Below are 25932 nucleotides of genomic sequence, written 5' to 3' on the forward strand. Positions count from 1 at the left end.
AAGGTACCTTACAAATTAAAACCACAAAAACATAATGCAAACCATAAAATCAGTATGCTCTCATATTGCAGTAATAGGCCCACTGATGACCATTCATTCATTCTGAAGCAACTTCCTATTTAATAGTTTCTGGAAGACCAATAATGAGGATGCCATCCTAATATTAATGGGGAAGTTGTTCTGTAATATGGGGGCTGAGACTGAAAAATACTGCCTATGAATCCCATATCTTCACTGCTCTCACCTAAGGGAACTTTGGATGATACTGATAGCAAATCAGTACTGGATGAGTTTGGTGGCCCATTTCTGAATGGAGAAGGAGATCCTGGAGGTCCCTGAGTGGCCAAGCCATAGATCAATGACTTTAAAGGTCAAAACCAGCACCTGAAATGTACCTGGTAACCAATGTGGCAACTTCAAAAGAGGTGTTGCATGACTGTAATGGCTCTAATTTGCTAATATCTGGGCTACCATATCTTGTAATAATTATAGTTTCTGTTCGGTTTTCCAAGGCAGCTGCATGTAAAACACAGTGCAGAATCCAATAGGGGGTGATGACACCACCATAGGTTACTGGGACAAGAGCTCCCTCCTCCAGGTAGGGAAATCACAGCTGCAGAGACACAGATGGATGATGGCTCACCCAACTGTAGACTCCACCTACTTCTCAAGCAAAAGCTGTGAGTTCAGGATGAGAAATTTTGATAATTTAGAATGGTCTTTTATGCTTCCAGTTGTGAAGAAGATGGACTCTTTTTCAAATGAATTTAAACCAGGAATTCAAAGTCTTATTTATTTATTTATTTATTTGATTTGCCAATTGTTTACAAGATAATAAGTATAAGTGTATACATAGTTGTGAATACATGAAATGGGTAATAAGAAAAATAAAAGAAGAATAAGAGAAACAATAGGACAGGGACGGTAGGCACGTTGGTGCTAAACAGACCTTAGGAAAGGGGTGAGGTCAATAGTAGACAGTCTAAGGTTAAAGTTTTTGGGGTTTGGGGAGAAACCAGAGTTGGGTAGAGTATTCCAGACATTGACCACTCTATTGCTGAGTCGTATTTCCTGCAATCAAGTTTGGTGCGGTTAACTTTGAGTTTGTATCTATTGTGTGCTCTTGTGTTGTTTCTTATCATGAAATAGCGAAGATAATAGTAAGTGAAACTATTCTAAACCAGGTGACGGCAACCTACAGCTCCAGAGTCACATGCAGCTCTTTGAACCCTCTGCTACCGCTCCCTATCCCATCACTGGCTGGTCCCGCCCCTCTCCCTCCCCTCCCTCGCCTGGCCTGAGAAGGGCGACAGCAGGGAATGGAAAAGCAGCTGGGGCTGATTCTCTGGCATCTCACTCTTGCTGGAGCTTCTTCCGGCCCTTGTTGGTAGGAGGGAGTGACATCGAGTTGGCCATGCCCACCCAGGTTTTGTGGCTCCCCGTGGTTTTTTTTCTGTGGGAAATGGGTCCAAATGGCTTTTTGAGTGTTTAAGGTTGCAGACCCCTGATCTAAACCATGCTATATCATGGTTCATCATCACATCAAGGACAAGACAAGGTTGCCCAGTTCTCCCTTTCTGAGTTTACTAATCCATTAGCAAAAAAGTTTCAATAGGATAGTATTTTTTTAGAATTAAAATGGTAAGACAAGTATATAAGTTCAAAATGTACACTGATTAAGTTGTGGTTATAGTTTCACATTTAAGGGAGTCTCTAGAATTAATAATTGAGTATATACAACAGTACAGTATAGGACCTTGGATAAACAACAATAAGACATGGTTGATTGCATAGAAATTCTCCAAAGAGGAATAACAATTCCTAAGATAAACATCAGGGTTTAATATTACTATTAAATCAATAAAATAATTAGGAATTTACTTAGCTAGAAAATAATATGTACTCTAGAATAATTTGTAAATCTGAAAGATCGTAATGGACATTCTTAGATGAAAAAAGTTGAACACATTTTGGCTAAGGAGAATGTTAACAATAAAAATGAACATTCTTCCACGAGTTAGTTTCCTGTTCCAAATGATTTCAATAAACATTGATGAAAAGATGCTGAGTGAGTGGCAAAGATAAAGTGTGTAATTTCATCTGGTTAAATAAACAAACAAGAATTAAACTTCAGATTTAAACTTTGGTTCAGACTAAAGAAGGAACAGGATTTGCAGAAATAACTTTGGATGATTATAAGTATGAACTCTGTTCAAAGCAGCTTATTAAATGCATAGGATAAATATTTTTTTTAATAATTCTTTTTTATTTATGACTTTATTTAATAAAATATAGAATTTATAGGATAAATATTTCTAAATGAATGAATAAAAATAAATATATATTTTCATGAAGAGATTGATGCTGAAAATTGGACAAAAAAATCTTGACAGCCTGCAAAAATAAAATCACTCGAGATTCTTTCCTTAGAATGATCAAAAGTGCTTCAAGTGTTTTAAATGAACAGTCTAGTCCAGAAGGAATTAAAAAAACAAGGTGAACGTGCTCAGAATGTTTAACTGAACTTGAAATGTTTGTCATACAAAATGCAGAACATTTGCTGGATTTTTATGTAAATTGGTATTGAAATGTGATTCAGAAACCAAGCTAGTTAAAGATTTCATAATCAAAAAGAGACAGACAGAATTTAAATGATATAACTGACAAGTAACAATGACAGTATTAACAGAAGATGGCCATCAGATTCACTGTGAATAATACACTATAAGAAAGTAGCTACAAATGTTCTGCTGATTAAATTATCCCAGTGATAATTGTTAAAAAGTTGTGCAACTGTAACAACTGGAATGTTCTACCATATCTGGTGGTAAAGTGATTTACTGCAAGGTGCAACAAATTCTGACAATTGGCTTTTCTTTTCTACCACATATTTTCTGTTAAGTATTAATAAACTTAATATATCTATAAAATACACTGAGCTCACTTTATATAGGGTAACTGTCCCCAGAATACTTTATGCTTTTTATTGGAAATCACATCTCATTCCTTCATTAAAGAGATGCCAACTTAAATTGTGGAAGTGTGCAATTATCCCAAAATAATGGCATTCTGAAAAGAAGACTGATGTTAATTTCAACTTGAAACTGTTTATGGAGTACAATTAGACAAAAGGTTGCTGTCATCCAAGCTTTGGCTTCTCTTTAAAGTTCTTTAATTTAGTTAGAATTATTTATTTTTAATTATATAGAAGTCTTGTTTTAATTTTTTTAATAACATAAATTTAGCAGTGGACAGTTTAACAGTAGAAAATATTAAAATGCTAAACTGTCTTAAAATTATTTTATTTTTATTCTAATCCAAGTTAATACATAAGAATAAAAATGAGACATTTCTTCCAATGGAAGAGTTTGTATTTTCTTCCAGTTTTATCTTGAATTGTTCTGAAAACATTGCCATGTCACATCAGTGTTTTGCAAATTCTGTGCATCTTTCTTTTTTCTCTTCCTTCTCTTTCCTTTTAAAACAAATATTATACAAAAATCAAAAGTTATCATTGGTGTCAATGGAGATACTTCATCAGAAATGGCTTGCTTGGGTTCAGTTTTAACCTGCTTCGTCCCATCTAGTTCTGAGCAGCATCCCAAGCACACGTTCAAGACTTCCACAGCATCTTAGGCTCAGTCCAGAATAAAAAGGGCAAAGTATTTATCAGTAGACTATCTCACCCCAAAACTAATGGGTGATGTCTCCCATTAGTCTCATCAGGATGACTCGGGACAAGTCAATCAAAGCATGCTGGATCCTATAAATCAGAGCTACCAAACTCCTGGCCCGTGATCCGAATGCATCATGCACTGGCCACCCCCATGCCCAGTTTAGTGAAGGGGGAAAAAGTCCCTCTACATCACATGACACAGCTGTGACGCTGCTAGTTTGACACCCGTGCTATAAATGACGCCATAGCCATCAACCAACACTTTGACCAACACCATCCCTTGTGGTTTGACAGATTGACAAACACCATCTCTTGTGGTTTTGATTAACTGAGGCTTTCAATAACTTTCTTTAATAAGAAAGTTTCACATGCTGAATTCCTTTCTAATCATAAGGAATTCCCTTATCATTTTGGGCACCTTTTGATTAGTATACCTCAAGTACAACTGAAGTCCAGTAGAATCTCTAATCTAGACATGACCTTGCAGGCCAACACATTGTTGCATCTCACCAACTGGGAGGCGCAGGCAGTTTACCGACAAACTGTGCACACAGGATACACACAGGAATTCCAAGCCATGAGGTGATTGTCTTTACAATGTTAGAAGGAGTAAAATGCAGACAAAAATACTCTGTAACAAAAAGACCAAGGCCTTACTTTCTTACAAGTGACTACATAGAGTAAAGGAAATTGTAGCTGATCCTAGGCAATGGAAAACAACATGCAGGCTTTAATTATTCATTAAAAATATTTATATTTATAAATTACTTTTCTGCCCATCAGGGCCCTCAGACTAATTTAAACCAGGAAGGCAAGAAAATTACAACAAAGACAAAACATTATTTAAAACTGGGGATGGGATTGCGCCAACCTGATCTTTCCTGGGAACTGCTCACATACTGCTTTGTCTAACTTAGTACATCTTCATTTCTCACTCATGCAACATTTTACCCTCTTGGTCTACCCCATCAACCATTCAGTGACTCCTAAAACCATGTTCTTATTTTCTGCCAGTTCTCTTATTCTGAGGCTATTTCCAGCTAGGCCTCAAATGCAGTTGGGAATGTGATCTTAGGGGTGTTTGTGTATTTGTTTATTTAATAAATGTATATGGCTGCCTATCTACCCAAGGCACTCTAAAATAAAAACAAAAATAAACCACCTGCATTGATCCATTTAAAAGAAAGTGGATTGGGGCTCCTAAAAAATCACATTATACTGTGTAGCTCATTGAACAAGCCATACCCATTCCCTTTTTATTATTAAGAATATAAAATACAAATGAAAATAAAAATAAAAATGATAGGAAAGTGGGAAAAGAAGAGAGAAAGAAAAAATGAGGAAGAAGATAGAAGAAGAAAAAAAGGTATTGCCTTCCAACTTTTTTCAGTGCAGTAACATGCAAACTAGAATTACAGCCTTAACTTTTCACTGTATCCCTCCAACAAATACTACATAACAAACTAGTTTAATGAGGAAAACCCCAAAGTAAAAATTTATTTTTTTCCCCGTCTCAAGCACAAAATCAGAAGTGATTTCCAGGTAGAAATAAAACTGGATATATATTTTTCTCTGATTAAAACATCAATTTTGCCATCTCTGTTAGCTCTGACATTTTTTCCATCCATTGTTCTACTGTGGGGATTGATGTTTCTCTCCAATTCTGTGCCTATTCAATTCTTGGTACAGTTAACATATATAGTAATAAAGCTCCAAATCTTTTTTTTCCCCAACTCCTTACCCAGTAATCCTAAAAGAAAAACTTCTGGTCTCAATTTTATGCTGATTTTAAGGATGCAAACCACATCCATTCCATCAACCCCTCAACATTCAGTCTCCGTGCCCAAGGGAAGAGCCCCGGTTTCACAACTAGCTAACCAGGTTTGTGCTGCAAAAGATGGATAGCAAACAGCATTTCTTTATTTCTGCTGCCACGTAGGCATCATCCAGAATTTTGCAGCCCCACTGCTATAGCCCGAGTTATCTTGACAATGTGACTCTCAGGTTGCTGAATTCTGATACCTGGTTCTCCTCCCACAATGTTGTTGTGCAGTTCTAGTTTTGCTTATACACAAAATTTAGATAGTATTAATATGTTTTTAGATAAGGATGGAGAATCCAATATTGGAAAAGAAGGAGTCACTTCCTCTAATCATACCTGTACATTTCTATATTGTACAGGTTTCCAACAGGTTCATCTACTTGTTCTACATTGGCATAAGCTCAAATGGTAGCTTTTTTAAAAAGAAATAGTTTTTAAGCCAAACAATTGAAAAAGAAGACATTTAGATATGCAGAGTTAGACACCTGTGTACATATAGTAGGAGGCTTAGTGCTCTCTGAGCTTGCTTGTTTTCTTGCAGATGTTTCATTACCGTAACTAGGTAACATCATCAGTGGAGTGCTGTTTGCTGTCCATTTATATTCTAATGCAGGGCTGTCCAATTCCCGGCCCATGGCCTGAATGCATCACATGCTGCCCACCGGTTAGCAAAGGGGAAAAAAGTCCCGATATGTCAGGTGATACCACCATGACAACGTGAGTTTGACATCCCTGTTCCAATGGCTTGACCTGTCAGTGTTGGTGGGAGTGCTCTTAGAGATTATTTCTTTGGGCTGTTTATTGTTGGCTTCTTTGGCAATTTCTTCATTGGAGTATTGTTTACTTGATTGTCTGATGTTAATTTTGGAATTAATTTATGCTGATCGCTTATGGAGAAGTCTTGTGTGTCGTTTCCCACCCCCTCACCCCTTTGGCTGGTTGATTGTCTCTTTTGCATAGTCTATAAATGCTGTTAATGTCAATGTGTCTATGGATGGCTTCTAGAAATTCCCTGGCATCCTTGGACTTGTCTTGGAGTTAGATTAACTTCAAGATTAACATCAGACCAATAATCAAGTAAACTATACCCCAATCAAGAAACTGCCAAAGAAGCCAACAGTAAACAGCTCAACCAAAGAAACTCTAAGACCATCCCCATCAACACTGACAGGGCAAACCACTAGAAATATAAACTGAGAGCAAACCGCACTCCTTGCTAGCACTGATGACGTTTCCTAGTTTTGGTCATGAAACATCTACAAGAAAACAAATTCAAGAGCAGCAAGGACCCCACGTTTCAACCCTGAGCTACAAATATTCTCCTTTATTAGGTGGCTTAACTGCAAGAAAGATATACACATGCAAATTCAGCATTTGTTATATATTTTTTTCCCAGGCCCAAGCCTTCCCTGTCTGGCCTATTGTGTATGATTGGGTCAGAGAAGCAGGAACAAGACCATCAGAGTCCCCTACTTGATAAATAAACCGCTGTTTAAAAATAAACAACATAAGAAAGGAAGTAGCAAGGATGAGAAGTAAGCAGGACGTTTCAACATACGAATGGAGAAAAGGGATGTTTGGCCCTGCTTCTTTGAAAAGAAAAATGGGGAAGGACACCTTTTGGGCCACAGGCATGATCAACAGCAGCCAACATAGTTCTATCTCCAAACATCTGCTCTCTACAGTTCAGAGTTGGGTTAACCTAGCCCAGGGGTGTCAAATGTTACATCATCACAGTGGCGTCATGTGTAGCATTAGGACTTTCCCCCCCCCCCTTTGCTAAACCGGGCGTGGGCATGACCAGCACGTGATGTGATGCATCCGGCCTGTGGGCCAGGAGATTGACAGCCCTGATCTAGGCCCACCTGATCCATTGCATGGTACTGGGGAGATTTAGAATTTAGTTCAACTTGCATTCAAGGCTCAGAGAGCTCCTTCCCTCCCTCCCTCCCTCCTTCACCCCCCACCCACCCCCGAAAGCAGAGTTTTGATCGACTGCCAATTGTTGGGATTTTCTGACCTGCTTAGTGCCATAATGCCAAATTAGAGGTACAGCTCTGGGACAGGCATAGTTATATTTCCAAAAATTAAAGAGCCACCCAGCAGGTGGTGAAAAAGCAAGAAGTAATACAAGACAGCTTACACATGGATTTTTTTTTACATACGCAGACATATATTATCAACAGTCTAAAAACAGTTTGCCAAAGACATCCCTTTACAATAAAGTGGCTTACATACACGTGTGCGTGTGTGCATGCCCCTGTTTATATGCACGCACAGATGTGCTGTGCTTGCTTATGGCAATTGGACCTATATGTGTGCTACCATATATATTTTTTGTCTGAAAGGTGCACTAAGCTGTGGTCATAAAGCAGAACAGTGGTAATGGGGGAGATGAGAGTGTCCTACAGTTGCCTCTTCTCTGCTTCCCATTTCAAGATCAATTAGGAGGCACAGACATTATCTAATTCTAATCTTAATAAAAGGAAAAAAGGGAAAATAAGTTTTTAAAAAATCACCTAATGCAGGCTACAGGTCAATATTGGATATTTGTGAGCTCTGTGGTTTGCTGTAGAAAGTTCTTTCATTGGAATTCCTACAGATCCAACCATTCTTTTGTTTAAGGTCCCATCAGGCAGTTCGTGGCACCTTAAACATGAGACAATTGTGAGCATTTGCTATAATAAATCAGGAAGCTTATCCCTATAATTCCAAACCCATTGTTAAGTTGAGCTACTCATTCACATTTTTAGAGTCTGTTCCAAGTGCCTTGATCACTGGAATAATTTCCGGTTTTGTTTTCAATATTAGCTCGGGTTATTGTTTCTTAAGTATCCATATGGGTACTTAAGGCCTCACCAAGTTTAACGCAAAGCTGAAAAAACTGTTTGCAAAAGAACTTTGCTGTTCACGGTAGCATGGGACTAGCCCCCCTTCAAAGAAGTGAGCGGTATGGACTTTGTCCCAATGCCTGGGTTTGGTTAAGTGAGTGGCATGAGCTGGCATCTGCTTGGATGGTGAAGGGTTGTTCGGAGACAGGATGCTGCAGCACTGGGGCTTCTGCGAACAGTTCTTTCAGTGTCAAATGCCTTTGGCAGGTTAGGTCCCACTGTAGGGGTTGTCCTGGGTGGGTTTCGTTTCTGGACTCCCTGTCTTTAGGAGGTCCATCATGGGTTTGGCAATCCTCGCGAAGGAGGGGATGAATTTCTGGTAGAAGTTTGCAAACCCCAAGAAGCTTTGTGAGCTCTCTGTGGGTGCGAGGGGGCTGCCAGCCTAGGAGGGCTTATACTTTGGCTGGGTCCATCTCTATGCCCTCATTACCTACGCGATTTGGTACCAGAAAAATAAAGGAACCGCTCATTAACCTAAATATACTGGATAGCATTCTAGACATCTTTTCGAGATGGGAACCATGTAAGCTTTTTCTCCATATATGATTAAATATAAGAGAATTGACTGTAGTTGAGATCACCCTGGCTGAGGTAGGATGAAATAAAACCTATTTTAGTCTGATTCTCAAAATTAGTTCTCTCTCTTGGAGAGCCTATAAGCCATCTGCAGTGACCATATGCAATAACCAACTATAAGTAGGACGAGGGTAAATAGCTTTCCTCCAGAGTAAAAAAAACTAGAATTCCATTAAAACACTGGCAATAGCTGGGATAAAAGTTCTTTATACGATTTTTTTTTTCAAAAATGCAACACAAAGAGCCTTTTTCAAACACATTTTCTAGCTATATCCATATGTTTGGGTTTATATATTTCTCTGATTGCAGAACTCTTTAACGTGCTACTGAGGATAAGCTTCTAAAAAACTAAAACATTACATATTGACAGTGACAAGTGGCTTGTTGCATTATTGCTTTAAAGCAGCTCAAACATGTTTCTCCCTTCTCAGATCAGGCACATGGATAGCCTACAGAGTTCCTCCTAGAATAATTCCACTTAGACCCTTGTGTAAATAGACCCCTTCTCAGATTCAAGGTTCCCAGATCATAGCCTACAACATCCCTTCGGAATGGATCTTAGCCAGAAGGACTTGGTCTGTCTTTGGAAAAAAATATCTCCATAGCTATTCAGTCTAAGCCAGCACCAACCCAACTCTTCTGTTTTACATTTCCTGCCCTCCCACAGTTGCAGATTTTCCCTATTTCCTTTAGCCTATTTGAGGTTACACTATCTTTGTTTGCTGGCCACAATATTTCTTTTTGCATGGAGCAGCATCTTAGAGCAAAGAAGAGAACGTTAGTTTGGAAACTGAACTATTTGTCTAAATAGATGCAGATGCAGCTACTTCAACAATACCTCAGCACAATGTGTGTGTCAACCTTAACGTGACTCATAAGGGTAGAAGTGCCAGTAACTATTCCTCGGAGAAGCACATGTGAATTTTACTACTACTGGCTTCTGTGGGAACAAACCATCAAAAGAGCAACTTCTGCTTTTCAGTATAATGCAAGGTTGTGATCCCTAGTGGGTGGCTTCTTGGATTTCTTACTGCCACCAACCTTCATATTCCACAACAAGGATAAGCTTCAGAGATTACAAAATTCCCGCATCCCCTTCATCAAGTGCCCTTTTTTGTGGCCATCTGATCATCACTGTTCAAAATGGAATGCCGGGTTTTATTTCCATTTTGTGATGCAAAACAGAAGAAAACTAACATATTGTAAATCCTAAACTAAACATACCGCAAAGAAGGAACAATCCAAACAATTCTGCTTAAACACTCTGCTTATATAAGTTGTGGCTCCACTCCCTAAAGATCGTCCAAAAAAAGTCTGTGCAGCCTTCAGAACATCCCACCCCTATCCCTAAATTGCACCAAACCAGGATCACTCAAAGGAATGTTCAAATTTATGAGACATAATATTGACATCAAGTGACATCGAAATTCCTCCATTTTTCTCTTTATTGTTGGAATCTTCTCTAATGTCACAGAGCACCAGAGCTCCCTATTCAGCCTTTAAGTCCAATATTGACAAAAGGACTAACATAATAATTATGTCCTCACTTCCAAACAATTACAACTGAGGCTTCACTGCACACTGACAGCTTTCTCTAGTATTCATATTTGAACAAGACACCAACTCTGAAGAATCTCCTCACAAAAGAACAGGTATTTTGCTATTCCAGAAGAGCTGCTGAGAACAACAGTGGCAATCCACTGATTATCCTCTTGACTAAGCCCAGCCTTAAACTAAGAATTATGGGGTTCAGTGCTAGCCTTAAGAGATGGCATCTTGAATAATGAATTTAGGAAATTAAAAAGCATCCCCCATGGTAGAAAGCAAAAATAAATAAATGTCCATGACAATAGAGACAGCAAGTTCTGCCAACTGATTACTGAACCACTGATTGGGCAGCATAACTGGCTAGGCATTTGGGAAGAAACAATATATCAGGAATTGGCAAGTGAATGACTAAATATACAACATTCCAATAGTGTTTCCTTACCCTGCAGAAAAGCAACAAACAAATTTTCACAGTAGAATTCTAAATATGCAAATTCCACCTAATCTCTCAGATTGACTCTCAGTTGTTCTGACACTGAGGCCCAGACTCATTATTTATAATGATAAATGCAAGTAATGCAATCCATCTGATCCCTCACTGAGAGTTCAGACAACTTTACAAGCATCAGAGACGCCTGGAGCATTCTTCCCCTTGTTCTCACCCACACTACCCTCTCCAGATACCATCGTACTGCTTCCATTCTGGCCCAAAGAAATGCAGCCTTGGAAAAGGACCACTTGTTTTGTGATCCTTCTTACAACCCTCTCCAGGGAATGCAGGTCAAGAAAGAACGCGAGGAGGAAGATAGCCCGGCAACTTCATATATAGAAGATCCCAAGTTCAATCCCGGAGCTGTTCAGATCATGCAAGAAGAACTGCCTCAGCTCTTAGAAAGCCAGCAGGTTTGTTATAGATCCGTGTTGGCAAACCTATGCCATGCATGCCGGAAGTGGCACGCAGAGCCATTTCCCCTGCACATGTGTGCTCGGGCCACCGCCCGACAGCTGATTGTCGGGTATCTGGCACATGCACATGGGATGGAGAGGGTGCACAGGAGACACGCATGAGGGGGAATCGTGCATGCATGTACAAAGATGTGTGGCACACGAGGGGGAATCATGTGTGCATGCACAGATGCGCGACGCATGAGGGGGAATCATGTGCGCATGTGCAGATGCACAGGGGGGTCACGCAGGGGGCATGGGGGGGCATCATGCATTGCTTTTTGGGTGCTGGCACACGAGTGTAGACGAGGCGCGCGCAATTATCGGCACGGGAGCTGAAAAAGGTTAGCCACCACTGTTATAGATGATACCAATAAAGGAGAATAGGTGTAGTTCACAGTTGAAACGAGGAGTCCTTGGTGCTCTCTGAGCTTAGTTGTTCTCTTGCAGACATTTCATTACCCAAACTAACAGTTCTAACGAACATCTGCAAGGAAACATTCCAGCTCAGAGATCACTAAGGACTCCTCGCATACAATATCATTTATTGATGAAAGCAGAGCCATTCAGGGGTGGGAATCTATCAGTTCACACCTATTCGCTCGAACTGGTTGTTAACAATCTAAGCAATTCAGAGAACCAGTTGTTAATCCTGTAAGGAAGGCAGGAAGGAAAGGAAGGCAGGAAGGAAACATTCTGGTGTTGCTTACAGAAACTGCCTCTCCATTAACCCTTATTACATTCTTGGCAGGACTAGACTTCCTGTCTCAGGAACTTCTCTGGAGTTTTTTCCCCCTCCTTTGCTTGTGTAGAGTGACCATTCAAAGTTACAATGGCACTGAAAAAAGTGACTTATGACCATTTTCCACACTTACGACTGTTGCAGCATCCCCACAGTCGTGAGAGGCCAGGAGAGGAGATGCGTGCCTCGATGTGAGTGATATTGAGTTGGCCACACCTAGCCAATAACATGACCACCAAGCCACGCCCACCAACTAAGCCACGCCCACAGAACCAGTTGTTAAAAAAATTGAATCCCCCACCCCTGGAGCCATTGGTTTAACTTCTCACAAGTTGTCTTCAGTATTCTCTCATCAGCACACTGCTAACAGACAACAGCTTTCATGAAGAAGCACCATATAATTTGGTGGTGGTACAAGTACTAGCAATAATTATTGTTTTAATTATAACTCAAATAATAAAGGGTGAGAGTTTTAAACCTGCAGTTCTCAACGTGAGGTCCACGGACCCTGGGAGGGGCGCAATGTCATCACAGGAGGTCCACGAAAGCTGGAAGAAATGTTATGATTTTAAACTTGAGTTAAGTCTTGGAGGTCCGTGGCCACAAAAGGTACTTAAAGGGTTTTTGTGGTGATGGAAATGTTCAGAACCACAATTGAAAAGCAATGAAAATTCCTCTGCAAATAAAAACAACAACAATCAAATCACAGCACAACGCATTGCAGAATATAATGTGTGGAGATAGAAAAGCAAGTAGGAAAACAAAACTGGAAACTGTAGGGAACTTCAGTGAAAGCTGCTCAGCGATTTGTGACAAAAAGCACATCCTGCGACTAAAGACTTCATTGTGTTGGTGATGCCTGTAAACCTGCTTTTTCCAGGCAAATCCACTCAGCTGCAAAGCTACAATAACTAGTATGTTCCTGAGATCGTGCATAGAGGCCCTATTAAATATGAACTGTCCTTAGGTGGGGCTGCATAAATACAGGCATTGTTCATAGGACCATGTCAGAGAAAACTTTATGAGTGCTTGTTATATCGCCCAACCAGAAAGAAAATTAGCAAAACTCCCACAGTTTTTTTTTTTCCCCTCTCCTCACCCTCTAGTGGTAAAATTTCAGGAAAGACAAATGTAATCTATCTGTATTTACCCCCCAGGGCTGACAACTTTTACAAAAGTCTAATGTGTAAAGTTTTCTTGCCTGCATGGTGATAAAATAAAACACATTTGTTGATTTTGATGCATCAAGTTGCTGTCACGGGAATCAAGGCATTGGTACGGCCGGCTGATTTTGCTTTTGGATCAGTTGGCAACCTTATCTGATTTGTATGCTTGTTTGACATGCTTTTTTTTCGGGGTTGATTATATTGCATGTATATTACTCGAAAACATCCTTGCAGAAATGTACAGTGCAAATTCCGATATCTCTGAATTGTATGCAATTCAACACTCCCCCATGCTCATGCAAAAAGCACCCCATACCACTATATCAACCCTTAACTTTTGCACTCTTGATTTGGAGCATACTCCACACACGTGCACAGTGCTAAATCCAAAATATGCCCGCCTGCCATTCTTAGGTGTTTCTCCCGCCCGCCCCCCCCTTATCTCAGTGTTGTTCACTTACCCCTAACCGTGATATAAACGTGCCCAGGAGAAAATGAGTCACAATTTAAAGCAGTTCAAAGGATTTTTAGTAATCCCCGCCTCTTTAAAGAATGTGAATCTCAGTCCAAAGATCTCCCGTTGAGATTTAGGGATTTGTAATGAATCTAGCAAGTGCAGAATGAAGTAGCCTGGCTGATCTAACGCTGCTAGTCCCTAACCCTAACCCTAACCATAACCCAGCCACTATCTTGTTCCTGCATACACGCGCCGTCCTCCAGATTTAATCAACGCACAACAAAAAGTGAAAGAACCGCGATTAGATCAAAAAGATCCCAACAAGATCACAGAGATAAATTTATAATGGGATTCACCCAAACACACGCGCAGAAACACAGAGTAAAGAAAAGCGAAGGCAATTTGGGAAGCAAGTGGAGGATCCAACCTCTGGATCGCTCAAGTTTTTTTATTTTTCTTTATTTTATTTTGTCAAGCGATTATAAGATAACAGGTATAAGTAAAAACATAGTTATGAATACATGAAATGGGTACATATAAGAAAAATAAAAGAAACAATAGGACAGGGACGGTAGGCACGTTGGTGCATTTATGCACGCCCCCTACAGACCTTTTAGGAAAGGGGTGAGGTCAATAGTAGACAGTAGTCTAAGGTTAAAGTTTTTGGGGTTTGGGGAAGAAGCCACCGAGTCAGGTAGAGTATTCCAGACATTGACCACTCTGTTGCTGAAGTCGTATTTCCTGCAATCAAGTTTCCCTTGCTCAGCCTCAGTTTCCCCAACTGCGAAATGGAATCATGAGCGTCCCTATCGCCGAGGCTTAAGCGACAGCCAGCCAATCAATCAATCAATAAATCAGAAAAGGCTTAATTAAAAGGAACTTGACCTTTTACCTTTATAGGAGAGGCGGAGGCGAGGCACGCGGCCCTTGGCAGCCTCGCAGACGGCGACGAGGTCCCAGCTGAGCCACCACCACCACCACATTCCCAGGCCGGCGAAAAGGGCTCCCGCGCGCTGCATAGTCCCTCACTTGCCGGGCTGGGCAGCACTATAGCGGCCCCGCCAGAAGTTCTTTCAAACTCCGTGTCCCGAGCCCCGCAGCCTTTCCGAGGCCGCGCGTCCAGCTGCCTAAGGGAGGCTCCACAAGCCGGCTCGCTCGCCTGCCCTCAAGCGCGTCTTGCTCTTCAGCTGGATGCCGCCGCCGCCGCCGCCGCCGCCGCGCATTTCCCCCGAAATTCTGCACGCGCGGGCTCCACCCAGCTTCCAGCGCCGGAGACTGCCGGAGCCCGAGAGCCGAGAAGGAAAAGGCCGGAGGGAAGCGCGCTCCGTCTCCAAGCCCAAGACTTCCCGGCAAGCTGCCCGCCTCTGCGTTGTCCGCGGCGGCTGGGCAAGGGGAAGCGGGGCAGGCTAGCTCGGAGCGCAAGAACCACCCTCCGGGCAGCGGCCGGGTCTGGATCTGGAATTCTGCCCACTTTCTCCTCCGCTGGACCCCCAAAGTTCAAGTCCTCCTTGCTGGAGGAATTCCACTTACGGCTTCCGGTCTATTTATTTTATTTTATTTATTTTATTTTATTTGGTTTGTCAATTGCTTACAAGAGAATAGGTATAAGTAAAAACATAGTTATGAATACATGGATACATATGCCAGTTAGGGGGTCTGGGGTTCATCCTTGGGAATTTGGGTGTGTGTGTGTGGGTGGGTGGGGGGTTTCAAAGAGAAAAAAGGGAAAACGGAGACAGTCACATTTGAGGTCCCGGATTTGTTTCCTGCTGGCTTTGTCTTCAGCTGGAAGGAAAAAGAGGTGAGGTCGCCAGCAGCCAGGTGAATTCTGCAGTGGCGTGGGGACACTCTTGGAAGATGTGAAGGACCAGGTTCGGGATGGATCATCATGGATAAAATCTATGTGGTCCCTTAGAGTGGCACAAAATCAATCAATTAATACATCTCTGTGACATTTTTTTTTTTTTTTGTCTTAAAGAATGCCCCTCAAAGACTACTGACTCCAGCCAAAGAAAGATTCCAGGGAGTTCCAAATATTCTGGCTTCTAAAGGACATTTTGGATTGCCCCTTTGGATTCCTTTGCATGAGTACCATGCAAAGGGCTGCACTTTTTTTAAAAAAAGGGTGGTGGGGCGTGCACAGAAATGTACTGACATTGTTAAGACCAATGAAGGTAGTCATAGGTATGACCTGCCAAAGAACAGATCTACCAACAGTTATAGTCCTATAGCTTTGTGCAGTGTTGCAAGTTTCACATTTAGTGCTAAACCTTATGATTCTTGACTCTTGACGAATGTATCTTTTTTTGAATGTATACTGAGAGCATTTGCACCAAGACAAATTCCTTGTGTGTCCAATCACACTTGGCCAATAAAGAATTCCGTTCTATTCTAAACCAGTCGTTAAGATGTATTATTCCTGCTTGACAGCTTGGGGGAAGTTGGGGGATTTCCAGTAAACCACAATTAAGCAAATCAGGTCTTAGGTTAAGGGATTTATCCAGGCAACATTCCTTATTTCCAAGTAAGCAAGGGCCAACATTGTACTGTGTACTTTGATTTGTAAACTACAATATATAGAGTTGGGAAGTGTTATTGAGACTTCGGAGCCCAACTATTTACAAAGTCTGCATTACTATTACTATTAATTTTCTCATCACTCCTTATCACCCATCCCCTCCCATTTGTGGCTGTATGACTGTAACTTTGTCACTTGTATCCTTACGATCTATGTTGACTGTTTCCTAGTATGATTTGATTGCTTATTATACCCTATGACTATTATTAAATGTTGTACCTCATGATTCTTGACTCTTGATGAATGTATCTTTTCTTTTATGTATACTGAGAGCATTTGTACCAAGATAACTTCCCTGTATGCCCAATCACACTTGGCCAATAAAGAATTCTATTCTATTCTATTCTATTCTATTCTATTCTATTCTATTCTATTCTATTCTATTCTATTCTATTCTATTCTATTCTATTCTATTCTATTTAGTAGAAAAATCCAAATCAAAGCATCCCAGGAAGAGGGTTCTCTCGCTTCCTCTTGAGCACATCCAAAGAGTCTACCAGTTTCTGGGTGATTGGCTCCCCCTGTCAAACTGCCCTTATCATTAGGACGTTTTTATTTTAATGTTGAAGAGGAATCTACACCCCTATAATTAAAATCTGTTATTTCCTGTTCTGCTCTCTGGCACAGGATAGGACAGGTCCTGACTTTATTTATTTTATTTATTTGTCAATCGCTTACAAAATCATAGGTATAAGTATAAACATGAGTAAGAATACAGAAAATAGGTACGATTAAATGGGGACAATAGGATGGGGACAGGAGGCACGATGGTGCACTTATGCACTTCTCCTATGGGGCATCTTTTCAGGTATTTCAAGAGTGCTATTCTATTCTCTCTCAGCAATTTTGTTTTCCTCAAGGCTAACATACCATATTCATCCAATTTCACTCTGCAGTTTTAGGATGTAGCCTTCATTGTCTTTTCTGAACTGGTTCCAATTTCTCAAAATCCTTTTAAAGTGTCATTTCCGCTTTAAGTGCAGACTTAAATTGTGGGGTGACCCAAGCAGAACAGAATGGAATTGTTACTTCCTGTGATTGGATGCCCATTTCATTTGCTTTCTTTTAAACAGCCACATCATGTTACTGGCTCATTTACAATTTCTAATCAAGGATTAAGCCAAAGTCTTTTTCTTTTTCTTTTTTGCAAGTGTTATTACTGAGCCAGGTGATCCCTGATCTTGTGCATCTGATTTTTGTCCCCGAGGTAAAGAATTTTGCACTTGTCTGTGTTAAACTTCATTCTTTTCTTTTCAATCCATTTCTCCAGTACATTGCGATCATTTTGAGTCTTTGTTGTTGTTTTTTACTTCTAAAGCATACAATATATCCCAACCCGATTTTTATAATTTGCAAACTTCAAAAAGCATTCCCTTCACTTCATTATTCAAATCTTTAATGAAAGTAGTGAAGAATAGAAGACCCTGGATCTTTTTTTAGTTGTTTGTTTGTTTTGAGGTCTTCAGTAAACCTGCTCAATTACTATATCAGTTCTTAATTTTCTCTACTCACCAAACTTTCATATCTTGAGTATAAGCTAACTAATCCAATTTTGTATCATCTAGAACAGTTGTGGTATTCAGCCAGTTCGCATCTGATCGAGTGAATCGGTAGCAAGAATTTGACGTGGGTCGCCGAACCGATAGTAAGTTCTGGCTGGCCACCCCCCCACCCGGTCGCCCTCCTGCCCGATGCTTGCTTACCCTGCCCACCTGACGTTCGCCTAAGGTATTTCTTTCTTTTTTCCCCCCTCCCGACAGTCAGCTGTACATAGACCAGCTGTGCCAGGATTCCCCTTGCTGAGGCCCAGGAAGGCAAAAAAGGGCTCAGCCCCCCTCCATTTTTTGCCTTCCTCAGCTTCAGAGGAGCCTTAGGGGAGCAAAAACGTTCCCCAGAGGCTCTTCTGAGGCCAGGAAGCTCCCAAAATGGAGCGTGGAGGGGTGCTGCGTGCCCCTCCAATGCTCTGTTTTTTTTTCTTCCTGAGCCTCAGAGGAGAGTTAGGGGAGCAAAAACGCCCTCCCAGAGGCTCCTCTGAGGCCCAGAAGGCCCAAAAAACGAATGGGGGGCTGCAAAAAAGAAAAAAAAAGCCACACCCACTCAGTCACATGGCCATGCCCACCAAGCCACGCCCACAAAACCGGTAGTTAAATTTTTTTAATCCCACCACTGATCTAGAAGTGCCATAAGCATTCCTTCCCATCCATCTTGAGCACCTTTTCTTACGTGCTTCTCTTCCCATGGAATTCTCTTTTATCAGTTATTGATCTATTAAGATCTGCTTTTCTGAAGCCAAAATACAGGTTTTGTCTATATTTAGTTTTCCTTAAAATCAAGAGTGATAATCACTTACCCGCAGTGCTCCTGCTGCTTTGACATTCTCAAACTATATTTATATACGCATGGAGTGCTCAACTTATAACCATAACTGAGCTCCATGTTGGTAAGTGAGAAATTTGTTAAGTGGGCTTTGCCCCATTTTATGACTTTCCTTGCCATCTTTGTTAAGTGAATCACTGCAGTTATTAAATTAGTAACATGATTCTTAAATGAACCTGGCTTCCCCATTGACTTTACTTGTAAGATGGTCGCAAAAGGGGATTACATGACCCCAGGACACTGCAACCGTCATAAATGTGAGTCCTTTGTCAAGTGTCTGGATGTAAATCATGCGACAATGGGGATGCTATAACAGTTGCAAGTGCAAAAATGCTCATAAGTCATTTTGTTCAATGCCATAACTTTGAACGGTCACTAAGTGAACTGTTGTAAGTCGAGGACTACCTGTAGATAATTTTTAAAATAGTACAAAAATAAGACAAACAATTATTCTGGCTCGTTCAGATTGATATCTGTTATCTTGGCTAAATCAAAATGCCTAATTGTACAGTTGTTAAAAAAAAAAAAGGCCTAACCTCCCTCCCCCCCCAAAAAATACTCCATCCCATCATCTCACTATGTATCTTGAAGCAGACTATGGAAAGTAATAGTACCCATCTTGTGTCCTTTGGATAAACTGATGTTTCACGGGGATTTTCAAAAGGAGCCCCCAAGGGACAATGATACCATAGTGTGGATAATGGCATAAAGTGAAGCTATCTGTGGTGCATCAGCTAAGTAATAAAATATGCTCCAAACACCATCTATGTAATGTAGTATTTGAGAGTATCCAGATTAAACATCTGATCCTATAGGGATTATGCAATTTTACTCGTACCTCATACATCTCCATCTCTCTCTCTCTCTCTCTCTCTCTCTCTCACACACACACACACACACACACACACACACACACCACATTAAAGACCCTTACTAAATCCAGGCACCAATTTAAAACATCCACGACTTCAAGAGGATTAAGTTTCGATATCATCTGCATAAAGATGATACCATCACTAGCATTTTAAAATGAGCTCTCTCAGAAGTTCCATGTCATTGTTAAATAACATACAAAATAAAATTTAATCACAAGCAATCATATTTTCACTAAAATATCATGGAAGTTCTACTTCTAAAAATAATTTAAGATCTTCATAGTAAATGGCTGAGCCTAAAAGGTGGAAAGCTAGAAGCCTCAACTCTTCTCCAAAAAGCCTTCTGGCCTTTTACATGCTGGCCCAATCTCCTGTTTTGTGGTAGCAGCTTGTTAATTTCTGCTGCCATCACCTAATTTCCAGGGAGCAGTTGCTTTGACATCAACACTCTAACGGCACTGTTGAGAGAAATGAGACTTTCATAAACTGTGCTGCCTTTCTGGCAATGAAAACAAAGAGCAAAAATTAAAATAATTTCAGTAGTGACTTTGTAGTATAAAGGCATAGTATCTAGAGGATTTAGCCTTTTTTCCACCTTATGTGATAGTTCAATCTCACAAGAGATATATAAAATTAAAAAGAAAAGAAAGAATAAAAGACGAAAGCTTTTTAAAATAATATTAAAAAGGAAATATTCCGTGTTTGAGATAAAAAAGAGAACAGCCCAGTTCAAGGTAAAAGCAGCTAATAGCAGAAAATTCTAAGAGATTATACCACTTGGATGGTATTGTTTTGCATAAAGAGATGAGATAGAATTCCAAATTCATACTACTGTAGCAATCAAAAGAATATTCCATAGAGGAAAATGTATTTTTTATGGAACTCTGCCTAAAGTATGGGATAAAAGTTGCATGTTCAGTATGAAGTTAAATAAGTTTTACAGAGAAATAAAAGACAGAAGAGCATGAGAAATTATCATTAAACAGCAAACAGAATCAATAAGTTCCAGGCTATAACTTTAATTTCTCTTTATTTTATTATTAATAGTATTTCTATGTTGCTCTATTATACTATAGAACAGCTTTTTTCTAAAACAAACTGTGCAATGATTGGTTCACAGGCTGATACGGATTCAGGAGATGGCTTTGTAAACAGGCATCTGCAAATTTCTCTGTTATCTATGAAAAAAATCACCTCCTTGTCAGTTCCCAAGAAATGTGTTAGAAAGAATCTGAAGGAGTCTCCACCAGAATGTATGTTAAGATAAATTGGTACTAAATGGGAAATAATTCAGCTGCTGAAATGCTTGTAATCCTATCTATTTCATCTCAATAAATCCTGTCAATGATAAAGTTGCTTGAAAACATTACTTTCGGTTGAGTCAGCTACCAAATGCCTGATGTTCTGCTTCAGTTACCTAGACTTCACCCAGAATCTAGAACTTGTCGAAACGCCTCTATTTTAATAGATATTTTTCCATAGTTGCATTTTGTCACATTACTATCTTAATACTGCAATGAAAGGAGAAATTAATTATTGAACACACTTAACCTAGTGGCTGAATTAATCCATTATGGATTCATCCGATATATTGAACCATAAGTTAACAACACTCACAGTTGAAAAAAGCTAGACCAAAATAACACAAGCCAAATATTGTATGTTGTATGCATGAGACTACTAGTTCTTTAAATGACCTGGATAAGTATGTTGTGCAAACATGGCTATAGTAAATTTGGCAACCACAGGAAAAAAGCTCTTTGTTGGCTTGATTCTGTCGTTCCATTTATAAACTGGTCCTGATGCAAGACTAGGTTTACTTGCTTAGAATGAAATTCCTCAGAAGCCTCATTTGTGACACACTGAACCCCAGACTGGTCAACCACATTTTAGTCTAGTATATTGTGCAAATATGTGAGGTTAGTGGTAGGTGAACCCAGAAAAATTGGGTTGAGTAAACTACAATTACAATAACCGTGGGTAAGCAGGCTAGAATAAATATTGCTTACATCTGAATAAATATGCAGTCTCATGCCAGCAGCGTAAATGGTTAATTTAATACACTTTACAAAATCCTTTATTACTCTAATGTAGCCTTGAGGGAATATAAGGGAAACAATACTTATTATTTCAAGTTGATAATCATTAGCCATCGTGTGCCATTACTGTAGATAACACTATTAAATATCCATGTCAAACATTTGCATTAACGGGGGTCCAGATAGAAATGAAATTAAAAAGACAAAGCACATCTTAAGAAATAGATGAGCCAGTTTTAAGTTATCGAGATAGATTTACTACCCTTTCCTATGGGGCTAGCAGGGGAAGGTGAGCTTTGAAGAAAGTTCTGGAACGCATATGAAAACTCCCAAATTATTGACCCTCCCTCTCAGAAATGACAGGCATTTTATTTTGGCAGGATAACAGATAAGTTTTCTCTCTGACTTTCAGTCCAGATTTTGTAAGAATTTGGAAAGCCTGTATGGTAAGCGAGGGAGACAAGTTGGATGTCAGAGACACCAGACCTGCAGCTGTCATGTTATCTTACACCACTTACAGAGTCTTAGGTTTGCCTGAGTGGCCCAGGGATACCAAGGTGCCCCACTCAGAATTCCTTGCCAAGAGGATAGTATCACGGCATAATTTAATACATTCACAGACTCTGTCCTGGTGAATTATGTTAGATTGTTGATTTAGGTAGATTACTGAAAGTATTATTCACAGAAGCAACATATTACATTCACAGACTGTTGTGCTGGCTTAACATGCTATCACAAAAATTGGGCACTGGGTTTTATTTCATTTTATATTTTTTTGTTATTTTATTTTCCCACATTGCCAACACGGTTATACTGTATGTTTGCTTTTGTTTCATTTTTCCAATGCTAACTGACATAGGTGCTTGGAAGCTAAATGAAAGGAGCAAGGAAAACATTTTAAACAGATGTTAGGCTGCAGAGACGGAAGGGCGGGCATAAGGAGTGGGGTCCACCAGTTACAGCATGTCATTGAGGAGGGAGCGCTAATTGAATTCAATTAGTTCAGGGCTTGCCCCCAGAATCCCCAAGGAAGCATTTAGGAAGCAGATAAAGGTAAAAGACTTGTATTGTTGGACAGAGGAAGAGAGCTTGGGAAAAAAAAGTAACGATTGGACATATAATACAACTTTCAGCATGTGTTAATATCAGCCCTAGAGAAAATTGGGTGTTTTAGAGGGACAGCAGTTTGATAACTAATATGCTGAGACCTGTCAAATAACTACAGTATAGAAACTGGCGGGGTGGGGGGGAATGAATAGAAGAAAGAATTTCTAAATTGCCAGCTCAACTAGTAAATAGTTAAGTGTTCACCAACCTTTTACTCTATATTTCATAGCTGAGCCCAAAATAGTATAACAATCTGTGGAAAACCCATTGTGGATTTGTTCATATTTAAACAAGCTCTTACCACCACCACCCCAAAGGTCTCCCTTTTAAAACCATCTATCTTATTTACAGCTAGTCCTCAGCTTATGACTGTAATGGACACTGCTCCTTATATTCTTAAGCCGTGATGGTCGGAAAACAGGTTGTCATGTGACTTGTTTTGCAAATCATGAAGCAAATGCAACAGGTATAAAACAACTGTCATGGTCGTTAAGTGGACCATTTGTTCCCTGCTAGCCGGTTTTGCTGAAAATCAGAAATAAATGCCAATTTTCTGTTATAAACAAGTCAGCGTAAAATATATCATCCCATGACAGCAGGGTGCTGCAAATGGCCGTAAATTAGGGTTGGTTGCTGACTGCCTGAAATGCAATCATTTCTGTGGGGATGGGTGCATCTGAACTAGGACTGAACAAAGTCCTAAGTGCCCTGGGCAGGTCCATTGTAACCTTGATTGGCTGCTAAGTGACCCTGTCATAAATCAAGGACTACTTTTTGAGAAGAGATTGGATGGCCACTCATCTGAAATAGTATAGGTTCTCCTGCTTGAGCAGCTACAAGAACTCTGATGTCCTATTCTAATTCTATTCTACTTTTATAGGCTGTTTGCTCACCAGATAGCGGTCCTCAAAGTAGCCTAAGCAACTATTTTCTGAATTAACAATCACTATGTTTTACATAACTTCCTTAATTAAAAGATCCACCTAATGTTTTTCTTTGGGCCAGTGAAAGATCATAAAACAATGGGAAGATTCCGGGATCTGCAGAATTCTTCTCCAAGCAGATGCTCGGGACAGCCTCTGATGTAAAAATGACTTGTGTCAGAGGCTTAAGTAATAGCCTAGAAAGAAATTGCAGACGGTCAGACTGGGGATTATTTGCTGTTGTAATGGTTTCAGCAGTCTCTCTAGGTCTGCTGGAACATGAAGGAACAACAATGGGTTGACCCTCCCCACCCCATCCCCAGTTTTGAAAAAATGAAATCCAGCTGTTACCGAGATCTATCTGGATTTTCAGACAATATACCCTGTGCTCCTTAGAAGATGGAAAACAGAAATGTATAGTAATTAGAGAGAGCTTTTCTTTTTAATTAAAAAAAAAATCCTGCAGAAGTGGTGCTTACTTCAGATTGCAGAGGTTTTGGGAAAGTACCCTGACCTTTAACTGAAGATTTTCAACCTGTTTTTCATTAGGAATGCAAGCAATCTTTTTTTTTTTTTATTAAAAAAACAACAACCTGATACCCATTAAACTGCCAGCATGAACTAACAAGGCAGTCTAAGCAAATGAAAAATAACCAGCTTGTCATTTGCAAAGAATCAGGTGCATTTGTTAGGTTGCATCATAAATGATTTCTTGAAGCCTATACACAAAAATCTAGTCAATGGTAAACAGTAAATTGGCACTAGATAAGGTACAGCAGAATTTAAGGGGGACTGGACTCGTGTGGCAACCCAAGGACTCTAAATTTTAATGATGATGCATTTTAGTGTGTACGCCCGCAGCTCTGCCTGCTCTTCTAATTAAGGAAGTTTTGCTTAATTACTTGTTTGTTCTCTGACACAATCCGAGCTATTCTTGAAGTCAGTATAAAATCAGAAAGCTTTGTTATAACCTCACTTACTTGCCAAAGTCAGAAGGGCTTATCTTCTGAAAAGCTAACCTTACTGAAAATATTCCTGCTTATCCCTGTTTTGAAACCTGTATCAAATTTCAGTGATCCCTCTCGATGCAAATTTATATCACCCTCAAGCAAAATTTTTCTCCAGAGAAACAAACGTTTTCAGTCTCTTTCATCTCAGTTGAACTACAGTCATATGAAATAAAAATTGGTTCCACTATCTGTTCGCCTTCTAATATTCTGAGGCTTTAAAGGTGCCGGAAACTTCACTTTTGGTTATTTCTCTTTTCTATTAAACACAAACCTAATAACTCTGTCGTGTCTCTCATATTCTTGGGTATGTTGTCTGTCTTCTGAGTATGAAAATATGGAGATCAACTGCCTTTCAGGGAAAGTATATTTGGCATCTGAATATAGCCTGTGGTGTGTTATTAAGCATTAATGGCACACATCTATACCCAGGCAGTTTCTTCATTCCTCGTGTACTTTTTTTTAACTTTGAAACTCATTGTCTGTCTTTGACAGTATGGCAACTTAGTGCCATTTGCTATGCATACACCTCTGTTAGTAGTAGGTGCATCCTTGCCTGTGTGGATAGGTCAATAGTGTGCAAAGGTCAGCAAAGCTCTCCATCCCTCTATATCAATATTCCTTAAACTTCTTTCTCTCAGGATCCCTTCTCACTTTTAAAAATTATGAAGGATCCCAAAAGAGCTTTTATTTGTATGGGTTATATTTATTGATATTTACCATATTAACAATTAAAAGTGATGCATGCATTGCCATTGTGGTTCTCATGATGATTGTTTCATGGGATTTCAGTACTGGTGGTCCTTGACTTATGACCAAAATTGAACCTGGAATTCAGAGGTTGCATTCAGCAGGTTCTGACCAGTTCTGGAGAACTGGTAGAGGAAATTTTGAGTAGTTCGGAGAACTGGTGTTAACCTTCCCCCAGGAGTGGGGAGGGAATGGAGATTTTGCAGTATCCTTCCCCTACCACACCCACCAAGCCACATCCACCAAGCCACGCCCTCAGAACTGGTAGTAAAAAAATTTGAATCCCACCACTGCTGAAATTATGGTCATTGCAGTTGTAAATCAAGGTATCACATGACCAGATCCAAGTTTTCAACTTTTTTTGTGGCAGTCGTGAAGCAAACACCACAGTCAATAAGTGAATCCCTTTTTTCCCAATGGGTACATTTTGCCAGAAACCAAAAATAAATGATGG

General features: G+C 40.0%; 1 protein-coding gene across 1 annotated transcript in view; it reads right to left on the bottom strand.

Annotated features, from left to right (window-relative positions):
- Positions 1–15211, bottom strand: part of SEMA3G (semaphorin 3G) — a 92836-nt gene extending 77625 nt beyond the window's left edge. The window contains exon 1 of the mRNA XM_087954930.1: positions 14716–15211. Within this exon, the coding sequence (XP_087811056.1) occupies positions 14716–14842 (127 nt within the window). The 5' untranslated portion in view covers positions 14843–15211. The remainder of the gene's footprint in view (positions 1–14715) is intronic.
- Positions 15212–25932: the final 10721 nt, after the last annotated feature.

This window comes from Notechis scutatus, chromosome 2, assembly GCF_049901735.1.
Source record: "Notechis scutatus isolate UNSWTSFEM ecotype Mainland chromosome 2, rNotScu1.2, whole genome shotgun sequence".
Taxonomy (NCBI): domain Eukaryota; kingdom Metazoa; phylum Chordata; class Lepidosauria; order Squamata; family Elapidae; genus Notechis; species Notechis scutatus.